Source organism: Lactuca virosa, chromosome 8 (assembly GCF_052849685.1).
Source record: "Lactuca virosa cultivar CGN04683 chromosome 8, Lactuca_virosa_CGN04683_v6, whole genome shotgun sequence".
NCBI classification, from domain to species: domain Eukaryota; kingdom Viridiplantae; phylum Streptophyta; class Magnoliopsida; order Asterales; family Asteraceae; genus Lactuca; species Lactuca virosa.
The window spans coordinates 14,339,365-14,354,458 of record NC_136433.1 but is presented as its reverse complement, the minus strand read 5'-3'; the positions used below and the strand labels follow the sequence as shown (position 1 = coordinate 14,354,458).

At 34.4% G+C, this 15,094-nt stretch overlaps 1 protein-coding gene and 1 long non-coding RNA gene across 3 annotated transcripts; one reads left to right on the top strand and one right to left on the bottom strand.

Moving 5' to 3' along the window:
* The first annotated feature begins 1,693 nt into the window (after positions 1–1,693).
* On the top strand, positions 1,694–4,326 carry LOC145134953 (uncharacterized). 2 transcript variants are annotated; one of them, XR_013719436.1, is made up of 3 exons: positions 1,722–3,325; positions 3,411–3,531; positions 4,111–4,326. It is a non-coding gene; the product is annotated as an uncharacterized LOC145134953 (long non-coding RNA). The 2 variants fall into 2 exon arrangements; XR_013719435.1 differs by having other exon boundaries at positions 1,694–3,325; positions 3,411–4,326.
* A 6,326-nt stretch (positions 4,327–10,652) lies between these two features.
* On the bottom strand, positions 10,653–14,673 carry PLE (Microtubule associated protein (MAP65/ASE1) family protein). Its single transcript, XM_079063246.1, has 13 exons — positions 14,406–14,673; positions 13,884–13,956; positions 13,593–13,799; positions 13,252–13,491; positions 12,956–13,165; positions 12,702–12,857; positions 12,470–12,629; positions 12,238–12,389; positions 12,043–12,130; positions 11,895–11,968; positions 11,748–11,822; positions 11,381–11,660; positions 10,653–11,222 (listed from the first exon to the last, which is right to left on the bottom strand). The coding sequence occupies exons 2-13, from the start codon at positions 13,953–13,955 to the stop codon at positions 10,780–10,782; spliced, it is 2,157 nt and encodes a 718-aa protein (XP_078919372.1). The 5' UTR covers position 13,956; positions 14,406–14,673; the 3' UTR covers positions 10,653–10,779.
* Positions 14,674–15,094: the final 421 nt, after the last annotated feature.

Genomic DNA, 15,094 nt, shown 5'->3' with positions numbered 1-15,094 from the left:
ATTGTGGGTTGAAAACCCTATGTACTCACCAGGTTTCCCAACCTGACCCACTCCAGCTTATTTCTATCGCAGGTGTCGATATGAAGTTACATTACACTGAGAGATTAAAGAGGTGTAGATCACTAGTGATAATGAATGTAAGTTCTGTTTATGCTTATGTTTCTGTATTGACGATGACATCCCAAATGTTTTAAAATGAATAAAAATACATTTCTTCGGAAATGCTTTGATAACGTATTTATCATGTTTTACTGGGAACAAATTCCGCAACATTTTTATCAAAAGAAGTACTCTAATTTTTAAACAAAGCATAAACAAATTCGGTCTTTTCTGGCCGTGAAAATGGGGATGTCACAATATCAATCCGTTAAGCCGACCTTGGTGCCTTCGACCCGTAAGTATAGTGAGGATAACTCACCTCTCAGTCTGCAAGATGTATGATAGATCACAACTCCAAATAACAACTCAACTGGTCACCTAAACACCAAAATAATGACCGATCTCAAATACCACTCAATTTACCTAAAATACCCTCAGGTCAAACTTGGTCAAAAGTCAAAATCAACAAACCAGCCGAGTCGACCCAACCTCGTACGTGGGGCGTATTCTGTTTGACCGAGGAGTCGGGGTGAAGACCGCATATGCGTAGCGTACTCTTCGATACGCCCAACATACGCACCTGGTCAGCGATCCCTTCTCAAAAGGGCTTAATACCTTAATTCGTTTCGTCCAAAAACCATATCCAGGTCCCAAATGTTGCCTTTGGCCATAAATTTTCCAACTTTATGGTATTGCATGGCCATTAAGTGCTTAACACTAAAAACCCCAACATCTTAAGCCATTAAGACAACCAAACTCATGCATGGGGAAGAACTAATAACCAAGAATAGATTTTTATCACTCAAACTACCATAAAACGTCAAGAATGACAACTCATTGGGTCTAGGGTAGCTCACACCCAAAAGGACCAAGAATATGGGGCTAATAAGCACAAACATTGAACATAAGTAAGATCTAATGATAGGATCATCAAGTTCAGAACTTTATACCTCAAAATGAAGCTTGGAGGTGAGGTGTTCCTAGATCTATGAGGCCTTGGTCTTCCAAGTTGATGCTTCTTTCTTCAACTTGCTTCAAAGGCACCGCAAATACACACTTTTGAGCTCAAAGGAACATACACAAGAGGTTAGGGTTGCAATGGACGAAATAAGGGTTGGAGGCTGGTGAGGGAATGAGAAATGAAGAGTTAATGATGTTTATATAGGGTCCAAACCCTATAATTAACGTTTGAGGATCATGCACGTACGCCCAACGTACGTGACCTCGGGCCAGAAATTACAAAAATGCCACTATGGGGCATTTTGCAAGCTTTCTCATACACAAGGGCTAAAATGAAATAACTGTAACACCCCGTTTGTTTATTAAATAAATAAATGTACCTCGGGAATGAGAAGTGTATTTTTATATTATTTTATACGAGCCCTAAATCCATAGTAATTAAGGGATGTTAGCCATGGGGGTAAATTGTCATAATTTGTGGAAGGTTGGGGGTTAAGTGTAAATTTTGGGAGCCACTTTGTAAAGAATTTCCGAGGGTAAGGGCTAAAGTGTAAGTTTTGGAGTTAATTGGAAAACAAAATGGTGAGGAGGGGCTGAAGTTGGATTTTTAGATTTAAGTTTGGATGGACACGGGTTTAAACACGGCACCATCCTTCCATCCCGTCACCCTCTTAAGCTGTAACATATTTAAACAATGAAAACCTATGCTAACCCTAACCCTAAGAAAATCGGATGCAGCCGCCACCATCCACTTCGTTCGTTTTTCCCGGCTGCCAAGCATCATCGGATTTCCCTCGTCACTGTCAACATCGGAGGCCGACTAGGGGAGGAAGACAGCCTCCAAACGCTGTTGCTTCGTCAAAGATTCATTGCTGTCGGCGATCCCATGAACGATAAGGACCACCGTGAACCGCTGCTGCCGGACCGACGAACCCACCGCGTTCGCTGTCACTGTGGTTGCTGCTGATGGAATACGCGTCCATCGTCGAACGCCATGACCTTCTCATCGGAGGAACGAACTGGGGAGGATCCCCTGCCGTTGGTCGAAGTCCGCCGCCGCCGTTCTCCTTCTTCTCTGCTGTGTTTTGGGTGTCGCCGCCTAGTCAAGTTCGTGCCATCGGAAGTTGTGGGTAACCGGAGGACTGTGGAGCAAGCCATACCCGGCGTGTGTGGGTCGTGATCCACCATTGAGGGCGGTTGCCGAACGCCAAGGTCGTTGTTGTGCCGCTGTTGTTGCTGTCGGACCACCGCCTGTCGCCATTTCTTTATACTTCTTGATGTCGCTGCCTTGGATCGTCACCATCAGCCACCGTGGGAGGTGGCTGTGAGTTGTGTGGGTATGTTCCCGTGATTGGTGTGTTTGCGTGTTTGGGGTTGTTTGGCCGTAGAATAGGGAAAAGCCACTGCCACCATCTACAACCGCTTGCTACCATTAGATGGCTATGTTGGTGTATTTTTGTGTGTATGTGTGTTTGTAATTAGATTAGTGTGTGCGTGTGTTGATCGGATGGGCATTGTAATTGTAACAAATTGGAATAGTAAAAAGGAAAAATCAAACCATCACCGTGAGGTAGTGGCTGCCGCCTCTTGCCGCCACCAGCCGCCGTGTCGGGTGGCGGTGTGCCTTGCCTCATTGTGTTGACTCGTTTGGGGTGATTGAAACCCCAATGGGCCCAAAGAATCCCTAATGGGCCCAATGAAGCTTAATGGGCTAGTATTTGGGTTGGAAAACCCTAATGCCGATAAAACCCTAATTTGAGAATTAATCGGGACACACATACACGAGAATTATTTAATAGCTCGAAATATTAAATAATAATCATTGACAAAGATTAATCTAAGAAATATTGGACTTAATGGATTAAGTCCTTAGTGGATTAAGTCCTTAATGGGTTAAGTAGGAAACTTAACCCTAATCATCATGTTAAGTGAAACCTTAATTTCACTTAGGCCTTAAGTTGGGCCTTTCTATTGGGCCTAGATGATTGGGATAATAATGGGCCATCCAAGAGCAAGCAATTGAACTAGAATAATTTAATGGGCCTAGAGTAAGGCCCATGTAAGGGGTTTGGGCCCAATTTGGGGAATTGGGCCATAGATGGGCCACAGTTTGGGCCCTAATGATTACATAATGTTGTGCCTCAGAATAAGACCATGTATAGGCTTGGGCCCAGTTTGGAAGGTTGGGCCATATGTTGGGCTTTGATTCCTAGTTGACTTTGGGCCTAAGGATTTGGGCCTTGGGCTTGAATAAGCCAAGCTTAGGGTAATGTAGTAATTATCCATAGTATGTACTTATGCTTATGTAGTGAGACCCAATTATTAATTGGGTATTATTTTGGTGTTGACAGTTCGGGAGTCTGTCATTCAGTAGCTGGGGGTTGAATCTGCCGGACTTCAGCAGTGTGGGATCGAGCCTTCGGGACTTCAGCAGTGCCAACTGAGTCTTCTCACTATACCTTACCTAGAGTGGTAATTATGTGTGACCGGAAGGTCTTATGTGCTTATACGTGATATGTGATATATGTTTTATGTGATATGCCATGTTATGAGTTTGCCTAGTTCGGACCGGAAGGTCGACAGGGTTTGGACCGGAAGGTCAACAGAGTTGGGCCGTAAGGTCAACAGAGTAGGACCGGAAGGTCTACAGAGTCAGGACCGGAAGGTCTTATGTGCTTACATGCGTTATGTGATATTATGCAATTTGTCTATGTGATATTATGCATTTTGTCTATGTGGTATTATGCATTTTGTTTATGTGATATATGTTCTTATCTATGTGATATGTATATGCTATGCCCTTAGCTTGCAGGGTGTGGACCGGAAGGTCAATAAGGTTTGGACCGGAAGGTCATTAGAGTATGGACCGGAAGGTCAACAGAGTAGGACCGGAAGGTCTACCAGAGTTGTGGGACCGGAAGGTCCCACTGAGACACATTGACCGGAAGGTCTCGTAAAGCTTTAGCCTCGAGTGGCTAATTATATGTGCGTGGTATTTTGGGGAACTCACTAAGCATGCGTGTTTACCGTGTTATGTGTTATGTGTCTTAGGTACTTTGTTTCAAAGGAGAGGAGTCGGCTTGGTCACAACGCATCACACTATGTTTTCAGCACACGGGATCTTTGGGATTACACTCTAATATGGTTTTATGATACTATGTTTTGATTATTGACACTTTAGTTTTGACATGAGATATTATTATGAAAGTTTTTATATTGATCGGTTTTATGCAATGACTTAATTAAAATGAAATTTTTGGCCTTGAATTTCGGGACGTTACAATAACTCTCTATACATAGGGATTAATTTGGAAATACTTCATCAACAGGGTGTTACACAAAAACTATAAGTTAATAAGTCATAAGTTAAAAAATGATTGGTTTAGCTTAATCTGTTTAGCAAGGGTAAAAATGACTTTTGTGATATATAAACTATAAATTGTTTCTTATAAGTCATAATTTTTTACTTCTATAAAATGATTTATTTAATGTGTTTATATGGTTGTCAAACATTTTTTTAACTTATTATAAACACTTTCATAATTAAATCTCAAACATGACCTTAGAATCCTCTATGGCACTATGGTATTCATGTAAATTCCAAGTACCTAAATTGTTTAAAGACATTAAAATCATCTATCAATAATTACATATAATCTATGAAAGCTATAATATCTTTTTAAGGGTTTATGTGGAAAATTCTCATTATTTTGAGAAAAAATTTAATAAAGTCCTAAAAAACAAAAAAGTCCTTTTATTTTTGAAAAATCACATAATCTGTCATTTCCTATTAAAATATAAAAAATGATTTTTTTCGTTAATTTGTGTAACATATTAAATAATCGAGACTTTTCTGTTAAAAAAAAACTTTTAAGACTATATTAAAATTTTTCCCAAAATAATAAGACATTTTTATATAAAACTCATCCTTTTAATATTATTGTTTTGGAAAAACGTATGAAAATTTGATGATTCTATAGAACGAATTTATCATAGTTTACTTTCACTTGAGCAAACTTTAGTGTTATTTATTTATTTTATTTTTTTTTGTAATTCGCTTTTTAATAAGTCAAAAAAATAGAATCATATAACCTTTTAATAAAATAAAGGGAAAATGACACATTAGCCCTATGATGTTTTGCACATTTGCCCATTCAGTCACTTAAGTATTTTTTGTGCTTTATGAGGGAACAAAATAGTTATTGACCTGTTCATTTGATCACCTAACCTGATACAACCGGTTAAATGTGACACATAACCATTTCTTTTTGTTGACCTGCCTAGTCAACAGTTGATGCAATGAATTTTTTAATAAAAAAATTACAAATAAACCCACTCAACTGCTTCTTCTCCACCTCGCTTGTGCTTTTCTCCACCCAACTTCTTCTTTTCTTTATCTATACCAACTTCTAATCGAGACTTTTGGAGGAAGCATGTATGCTTGATTCGCAATTAAATTTAGGTTAGGGTTTAAGGATTAACAAACCAAAACGAAAGGGGGGAACAGACAAAAACACCATGTCTAATAAGTGGAAACAGAAACATCACCACACAACTGATCAACACAACCCTGAAAGCACAAAATTCTGGATCGAACCTCCTCCACCTCACAACAAACGTCGTAAGGTACCCATTGTTTACTACCTCACTCGTAATGGCCACCTCGAACATCCTCATTTCATTGAAGTTCCTATCTCATCCTCTGAAGGTGTTTATCTTCGATGGAATCTTTAATTTTTTAACACAATGAACAATATGTATTCTAGTTATTGAAGTTTGTTTTGAAATTTAAATGCAATAGATTAGTTCTATTCGTGGAAAAGAATGACTGCGTTGTACTCCTGGTCTTCTAAAAGGTTAGTAATAGTTATGATTTCAAATTGTAATCACTATCATGATTCATGAACAGAGAAATTGAATTGAATTGATTTAATTTCTATGGTCTAGGAGTTATAAAAACGGATTCGTCTGGCACGATTTACCAAAGAATGGTTTTATTTACTCGGTGCACAACCAGATATATATTCTGAAAGGATCGGAACTCTTTGACGTCCCCGGTGGTGATGCTCAGTTCAGCTCCAAATCTGATGAAAATGTTTCATACATCTCTAAAAGATCATTGTCTTTCGGAACATTAGAATCCATCATCGAGTTTGATTTTTCAGTCGGTAATTGGTTTCGACGGTCAAAGAAAGAAAAGTCAAAATTGATTTGTAGATTTTGGTAGTTGGAGTGATACCGAGTCATCGTGCTTATTGTGAATGAATCAAAAAGATTTGAATTGATGTTCAAAGTCTAATTTGTTGAATGTCAAAGTTCACATCTTATTGTTGCGTTCTTGTATCTGTAAATGGGGAAGAAGACAATAGAGTGAGAAAGAATGGAAAGAGAAGGAAGAATTTTTTGACTTTTTTCAAAGTCAATGTAATGGAACAATGTCTATGTGGCAAAAGGGTAACCGGGTTACACCTTCATTTTGTCCAAAGTGACCAAATTGACCCGATAAAAATAACTTTAATGATCTAAAAAACATGGAAAATACTTAAATGACTGAATGGGCAAATATGTAAAACGTTGTAGGGTTAATGTGTCATTTTCCCTAAAATAAAAGACTAAATCAATAAAATAGTGAAATAAATTATGATTTTTTTATATATTCACCCATTATCATATATCACGTTTGCTTGAAAACTCTAAAATTTGTTTGGGATATAAAACGTAAAATCTCAAAGTTTCTTGAGATTTCTTAAGTTTTATTGTAATTTTTTACCCAATGATTTTCATTTACATTTAATAGTGTAGCTGTACTCCTTTTATCTTTTTCTTATTCTGTTTCCTTAAAGTAGAACTCATAAGAAAATTTGCAAAAGATTAAAGCTGACGGAAATTGATTCAATCCGTCAACCCAACTCAAATCCAACCCAAAATTAGCGGATTTGGTTGAGATTTTCAACTCATTTAACTTAAATTGGTCAACCCGTCTAACCCATTTAATTAAATAGGTTGGGTTGGGTAAAAATTATCAACCCGTTTTCAATCCGTCAACCCATTTAACTTTAATATATATATTAGGTGTGGGAACCCATGTATTACATGAGTTAATTAAAAAAAAATATATCAAAATATAAACATTAAGTATTTTTTTAAAATTAAAATAGGGAAGGAAAAAACATATTTATTACATTTAATACTTTATTTATATAGTTATATGTATTATGTGGCTTTTTAACTTTAAAATTTAAAAAAACCTAGAAATTGACATGTGGATATATTAATTTCAAAAATACTACAAAATGACAAGTGTCAAAACTTATGAGAGATTGACATGTGGCAAAATGGATCCTCATTTATTAGAATATATATATATATATATATATATATATATATATATATATATATATATATATAATTTAAAAATTATTTGAATATTATCATGTATTAATCAAAATATTAATTTGTAAATTATAATGTTGCATTATTATAATCTATCTTTAATAAAATTCAATCTTAATTTCCATCATTTTTTTAGCGCCGATAATACTGGTTACTCTCCAAAATCACTGTGAAACTATATATTTTTAATGTTATTTGAACAATTTATTTGTATTTATGAATTAGGATTGTGCTTTTGTCATAATTATAAAGTTTTATTTACGTTTTACAATTTAAATGGTATAATATTTAATTATATAATTTATTTAATTGATTTTAAATAGGTTAACCCAAGTTTAATCAATTTATTTAATAGGTTGGGTCGGGAACTACATAAACAGGTTAACCCGGTGACAACCCATTTATCTAAAAGGCTGGGTTGGGTTGGAAATATCAATCCATTTAAAAAAACAGATTGGGTTGCGTTGAAATTTTCAACCCAATTATTAAATGGGTTGAACACAAACCCAACCCAGGTCGACCCATTCTCACCTCTAACAAATATCTTATAGTTTTATTATAAGTATATATTTTTTTAGTTTACCTTATATGTTATATGCAACTTGTTATTTTTATTCATTATATTTTTTTTCTCGGTTTATGTGGCATGACATGCCACTGCCACATAAACATCTTATAAAATGAAATTAAAAGAATGATGAGAATAAAACTCGAACTCAAGACCTCTCAGTTTCACCCTTTCATTTGATAAATTGAAGTGTTGAACGAATATCAATAAACTATAAAAAAATGATGTAAAAATGACTTAAAAGGTTATGAACTTTCCAAAATATTTAAAAAATATCATTGTTGTTTTTTAGTATAAAAAATGTCATTAAAGTATACAATTTGTACACAAAATACCAATGAAATACACATGTGTTCACATGAAACATTGTGGTTATCGGTTATCTTAGGGAAATGGAAAAATGACTTAAAAGGTAACGAAGTTTACAAAATGTTCAAAAAATACCATTGTTATTTTTTGTAGCACAAATACTATTGAAGTATACAATTTGTACATAGAATACCAATGAAGTACACATTTAGTACAAAAATATCATTGAAGTTTTCAAAATGTTCAAAAAATACCATTGTTTTTTTTTTCAGAACACATTTTGTTAACTTTGTTGTTTACAGATTATGTAGAACAACGTCACCGATGATAATGTGTCGTCATATCAGTTCACACCAGTTGTGAACTCTCTTTCATACACTAACTATTATGAACTAATACGACGATGCATGATCTCCGGTGACTGTGTCCTATATAATTCGACAACAAAAAAGTTAATAAAATGTGCTCTGAAAAACAAAAATGATATTTTTGAACATTTTGAAAACTTCAATGATATATTTTATACTAAATGTGTACTTAGTTGGTATTATGTGTATAAATGGTATACTTCAATGATATTTGTACTAAAAAAATAACAATGATATTTTTTGAACATTTTGAAAACTTTGTTACCTTTTAAGTCATTTTTCCATTTATCTGAGATAACTGATTATCACAAGTTTTTATTTGAACACATGTATACTTTGTTGTTATTCTGTGTACAAATAATATACTTTAATTCTAATTTTTGTACTAGAAAAACAGCAATGATATTTTTTAAACATTTTGAAAACTTCGTTATCTTTTTAATTTATTTTCCCAAACATTAAAATATAAAAGACTGTGACTTCTATTTTTAAAATATTTTTCAATTCAAAAAATAGTAATAGTTTTTTTTTTAGTTTAATGGTAGTTTTAACATAAATTCACCGTATTTATATGCCTATTTCATAGTATATTAGCGGACAATTCCATTTTATTTCCAAAAGTCAACTAGTCAACCCCTCGTAAACTTCCACATCACACCTCGCCTATTCAAAAGCTTACGCAGCACACTCTTCTTCTTCTTTCTTCTTCTTCTTCCTATAAATCCTTCATCCCTCCCAAACAACACCAATTCAAGTATTCAACTCTCTCTCTCTCTCTCTCTCTCTCTCTCTCTCTCTCTCATATACACATACGATAAACCATGTTTGAATTCACATGCGAACTGATCGCAGTTGCTGCTTCAAATCCACACCTCATCTTTCTTTTATGCAATCTGATCATCGTCATTCTGATCCTTGTTAGCTTGGAACCCGCCTCAAATTCTCACCATAACTGCACTGCTACTCCAATTCCTCCTCCACCATCACCACCGCCGCTACATCCCGCCGTTAACAACAACAAAACCTTCGAAACCACCACTCCAACTACGCTGCCTCAGGAAACTAGTGTCAATGTCTCGATAGACGTTGACGAACTGTCATATGACTGCACTTTATCAGTCGAAGAGAATGAGGAAGAACAGGATGATGATCTCAGAAGAAGAGTAGAAGAATTTATCAACAAGATTAATAAAGGTTGGAAGGCTGAAAAAGAAAAATTGCAGTTATCCCTTGCTCATTGACTCATTTAGTGTAATTAATTATTCATGTGATTTTTGGAAAGCCCATTTGAATCAATTAGGGTTGATGGCATATACGATTTCTGAATAAATATTTTGGGGGTAGTTGAACTGCTGCCTACATTTTGATTATTTAGCATGATTACGAAATGCTGTTTTGATTCAAAAAAAAATTGCAATTGCAATCGGAATGGTCATTGGTGGGGTCGATTCCAAATCGCATCAAAGGAATTAAAAAATAGATGTCAAATATGTCCTTTTTTCAGCATCCACACAAATCCAAGTTTGATCTTTTTGCACAAAGAAAATCATAAGAAAAGATTACATTTAAATTTAATAAATAGACGTTTCATTTTATTATTTTAAAAATTGATTGTATAATTTGTGTGAATTGCATAATTGGTCAATGGTCAGACATTATTGCAGTAAAAAGGTAAATGGTTTCTTTTACTCCTGATGAGAACGTAGAGAGAAACGGAAATAAAAGTGTGTGTAGTGTATCTATATAACTTTGCCTTTTTATAGAAATGGTCCATAGACTTCGCATGTTTGTCACATTTAACATGGTTTATCATTATCAATGTTTTTCTTTTGTCAAATTAGTGTTATATTTTAAAGGAAATATACCAAAAAAACCCACTATATTTTTGCCATTTTGACACTAAAATTTTCTGTCGTGGCCTATTTAACAGGTTAAAGTGGTTGATATAGAAAACATGAAGAAATAAAAAGCAAGCTTCTTCTTCACATAAGCTTTGTAAAAGCCAAATACAATTGACTTCAAAGCATCAATACGTCAATAACAACAATAAACAAAACTAAATCCATAAAAAAAAAAAAAGCATCAAATAGCAGTAATAACTGTCTTCAAATGTGCTCTTGGAAGCACAAAACCAGCTCTCCTTTCCTCAAAAGAGTACTCAATAATCTCTTCAGGAATCAGCAACTCCTTCAGACATGGTGTCATTATTGAAGTCTGCATGGGAACAGACACTGTTGATGGTGTGCAAGGTATCATTGGAATCATGTTGTGTTTTGGAGTTCTATTTTCATCATCTGGAATACTCAATGATGATACTGTGGGTTTTGAAGGTGTTGTGTTGTTGATTTGAATCGTTTTCTGCAACATTTCGTGTTTTCTGTTGAAATCTTCAAATAACGATTTTGATGATTCTGTTGAAGAAATTGGAGAAAAGGGTTTGCGAAAGAGTGATTGTGGTTGTTCGATTTCACTAAGTGAATGTTTTCTGTTTGCAGGAAGTCCAGCTATGTCCAAACCTCTCCTCCCTGAAATATATATATTAATCAATTTAAACAAGTTAGAAAGAAAAAAGTTATGTATTTATATGATATATTGTTATAATCAACTAAATGAAAGTAGGAATCATGTTATAATAAACAAAAGAAAAAAAGAAAAAAAAAGAGATAGAATTTGAGAAATATACCAGCTGAAAGGGCTCCAAATCCATCATCCTTACTATTTAAGTGACGATCATTCTTTTTAGTGACACGTGTATTATTATTATTATTTGGTGTAGCTCTAATGGAATGAAAATCTGTTTTACTAGGCGCATGCATAGCACCTCCCATTGATAATCTCCTGTTACTCGCCCCACCACAAGACATCCTAGGCCCCTTTTTCCCACTTTGCTTCATTGGACTTGGTTTTGACCCAAACATCACTTCCTGTTCTGCTATCAACTGTTCTTGGAGTTTCTTCTGGTCCTAAACACACACAAAATGAAATATGGTAAATAAAGTCTCTAATAAAAATTTTGAAATTAGATAGCACTGATATCCTAAATGTCATACCCTTTGTCGTTTTCGTTCCTCCTCTTTTTCTTGCCTTAAAATCTTGTATTCTTCAAGCATGGAAAGAAGTCGGATCTGCATAAAATAATATAAAACAGATTAGATCTCTTGAATACAGAAAATCTTGAAATCAAGATTTTTTCTTACTCCATCATAAGTGAACTCGGTTCCTCTCTCGTTCTCCCATGCTATTGTTTTCACAGCTAATGCTTCCACAATTCCTGTTCCAGAATTACAAAATAAAAATAAGCACTCTTTTTAGTAATTAATGATCAAAGGGTTGTTTTTCATTTACCTGGAAGTTTATTAACCAAGGCCCGAGCTTTTTCTGCACGCTTTAGTGTAAGATGAGCACCTCTTCCAGCATTATACCGATTATCATCCTAGATTATTTTTAAAAAGAAGATAATTTCGATTAGTTGGGTACTTACTAGAAATTAAAAAAAAAAATTTAATTAAATTAATATAGAAAAAAGGAAAGAAGATCAACTCTGTTATATTCCTCTAGCCAACACTCCTCTTCACAAGCTGCCATCCATTTCTCAACTTTTTCAAGTATTTCTTTCCTGCTAAAAGCTTCCTCTTTAATTCGCCCAATTTGAACCTCAATTTGTTCAAGGAGATTATCAGGGCCAATAGCTCCTTCATTTATCAATCAAAACATATATCAGTAAATGTTGTTGTTATTATTTAGTAATATGTCACTCTTCATATAATCATACCAGATTCAATAGCTTGAAGGGCAATCTCCATTGAAGTATCGGATTCTGGAAGCAAATGTGTCTTCCTGCAAATATCTTCCAACTCTAATCTTTTCTTGTAAACAAGCTCTTTCATTTTGCCAGCCTTCATTTCTTCAAGCCGTGACACCTCAGCTTCAACCTTTTTTTAACAAAAAAAAAACACGTTATAATTTCTATCTTTTCCATTAATTCATACTTTTAAATAACTTACAAAATTAATGAACTCGATAGACAGCATGTTGGGCTCAGTTATCTCCTGTTCTGAAGCAGCTATGTTGCATGTAACACTTTGAAACACCTGCTGCTCTTCAACTGGTGTATCCATCAAATTCCAAAGCTCTAACAGAGAGCTTGCAAGATTTTGAATCTAAAAAAAAATCACAATTTAAAAGGTCAGCATATAAAATAAAGGGCTAATAAAAAACCAAGATAGTGATTTCAGTTCATTTTGGACATTGCACTTACTCTTTGCATTCTTTCTATTTTGACCTCATGCAATCTTTCTATAACAACTGCAAGCCTCCTGATGACATCATCACTGATGCTCTTTGTTCCTTCTGATTCTGATAAACCAGGATGGATTTCTTGAATTGTCTCGTTAAAGTCCATCCCAAGCACCACACACAGTGAATTTAAAGTGCTCATGTGGTCTAGAACTTGCTTAATACGTTCACTCTGGATATTTGAAGCGGTGAAAAGTAATTAGCAATATGTTTTTTTTGTGATTCTAGTTAAGTTTAAGGTTAAACAAGTAATTTCACCTTCTCCTTCTCAAGTGCTTGCAGTTGTGCACGGAGTTCTTCAAGCTTTCTTAAAGATAAATCACTTTCATCCAATACAGTTTTGAAAGAAGTTGCATAAATCTCCATTTTTATTTTCTGTATATGTTCTAAAACTTCAATAAATTGATTCCTCCTCTCGCATTTTCTCTTCTTCATTTCCTCTAGTTCAGGAATAATGGCTCTGAGTTCTGCCTTTAGGCTCCCAGAATTCTGATCAGACTGAAAACGTAGCATAACATAGATTGTTGTAAGTGAGAATTACATTTAAGAAAAACAAAAGAATTTTATATCATTTTATTTAACTAAAACTATATCATTACCTGTCTAATGTGAACAGGTCGTTCCCCCATGGCAGAACATATGGTTGCTAATTCTGCTTCAGAATCAGCAATTGCTTGTCTTAGTTGAGCTCTGCTTCTGTTAGCCAAATCTACCTTTCTTCTGTATACTTCAAGACATTCGCGTTCAAGTTCTAACAGCATTTTGTCCCTTTCAACATCCGACTCACCAACTTCATTCCATATTATCTGATTTCGTGATTTGCATATAAAGTATAGATGTTTAACTGGAAATATGGGGGTAGTAGAAATTAAAATGGTTTAGAAGGATACCTGAAGTTCATAAAGAAGGGATCCACATGTAGTTTCCACTTGCAGAAGTGGATCGTTTAAGGGTGTAGACATTCTGAGACAAAACTTTTGGATATGAGATGGAAAAATGCAAAATTTTTTGAATCAGTCTATTAACACTGATGAAGAAAGAGGCCTGAGATTTTTGAAATTTCACATCGCTTTGGCATTTACATTTAGTTCGCTCCACAAACTCTTATCCTTTCTTTTGTATACATTATTTAAGACAGAAGGAGTACATAATTTAAGCATAATCAACAGATAAACAAGTAAGAAGTAAAATAATTCAGATAAATTAGAAAAGCCCTCGTTAGATTATGAGCAAATGGGTAGCAAGAAAACACACACTCGTTCAATCAAAGCTGACAATTACAAAATTCAAACCCTAACTTTTATCTTTTACTAAACTTGAGTACACGAAAGCACACATTCGGGTTAATCAAAGCAGAATCTAGAAGGAATTGACAAATGAAACAAAAAACAATTCAGATCTAAAACCCAAACCTGAATTTGTGCGGATTCGCAAACAAGGTCAAGTGATTGGTGAATTTGTAGTGGAGAAGTAAGCGAAAGAGTCAGAGAACACGATCTGATAGTTGAGAAACAAAGTTTGTGTATGAGAAATGCAAGAAATTGAAGATTTGAAATCGAGAGATGGAGAGGTAATTCGACCGTTTGAAACAGAGAATATGATAAATGAGACAATTGATAATGGAATTAATTTAGAGAAGGAAAAAAATTTGAATTTCAAATGGAGCGAGTGAAAGTGCGTGTGTTGTCTCTCCCACTGTACCTTTTTCGTTTGTCACTTGGAGCATTAATTAAGGAAAGGGCCTTCAAACATGGGCCAATAGTATTTAACGGTAACAACAATAAAATGAATGTTTGGTTTGTAGCTAATATAAAATATGTTTCTATAAAACAAAATACAATAGTTTAAGTAGTTTATAATGATTATTAATAGTTTAATACTAATCGTACCTACTTACCATTGTTTTATAAAGAACAAAATTAGGTATTGACAAGAGAGTACTCTTAAAAACACTCCAGATTCTTTCAAATTATTAACATATTAAAATAGATCTACATCATTAGATTTAAATAAGTCAACTTTGGTTTATATAATAAGGTTTGAAATATATCTATCTCTCGTAAAATTTAAATCTTACCACAACAAAATACAATTAAACAAA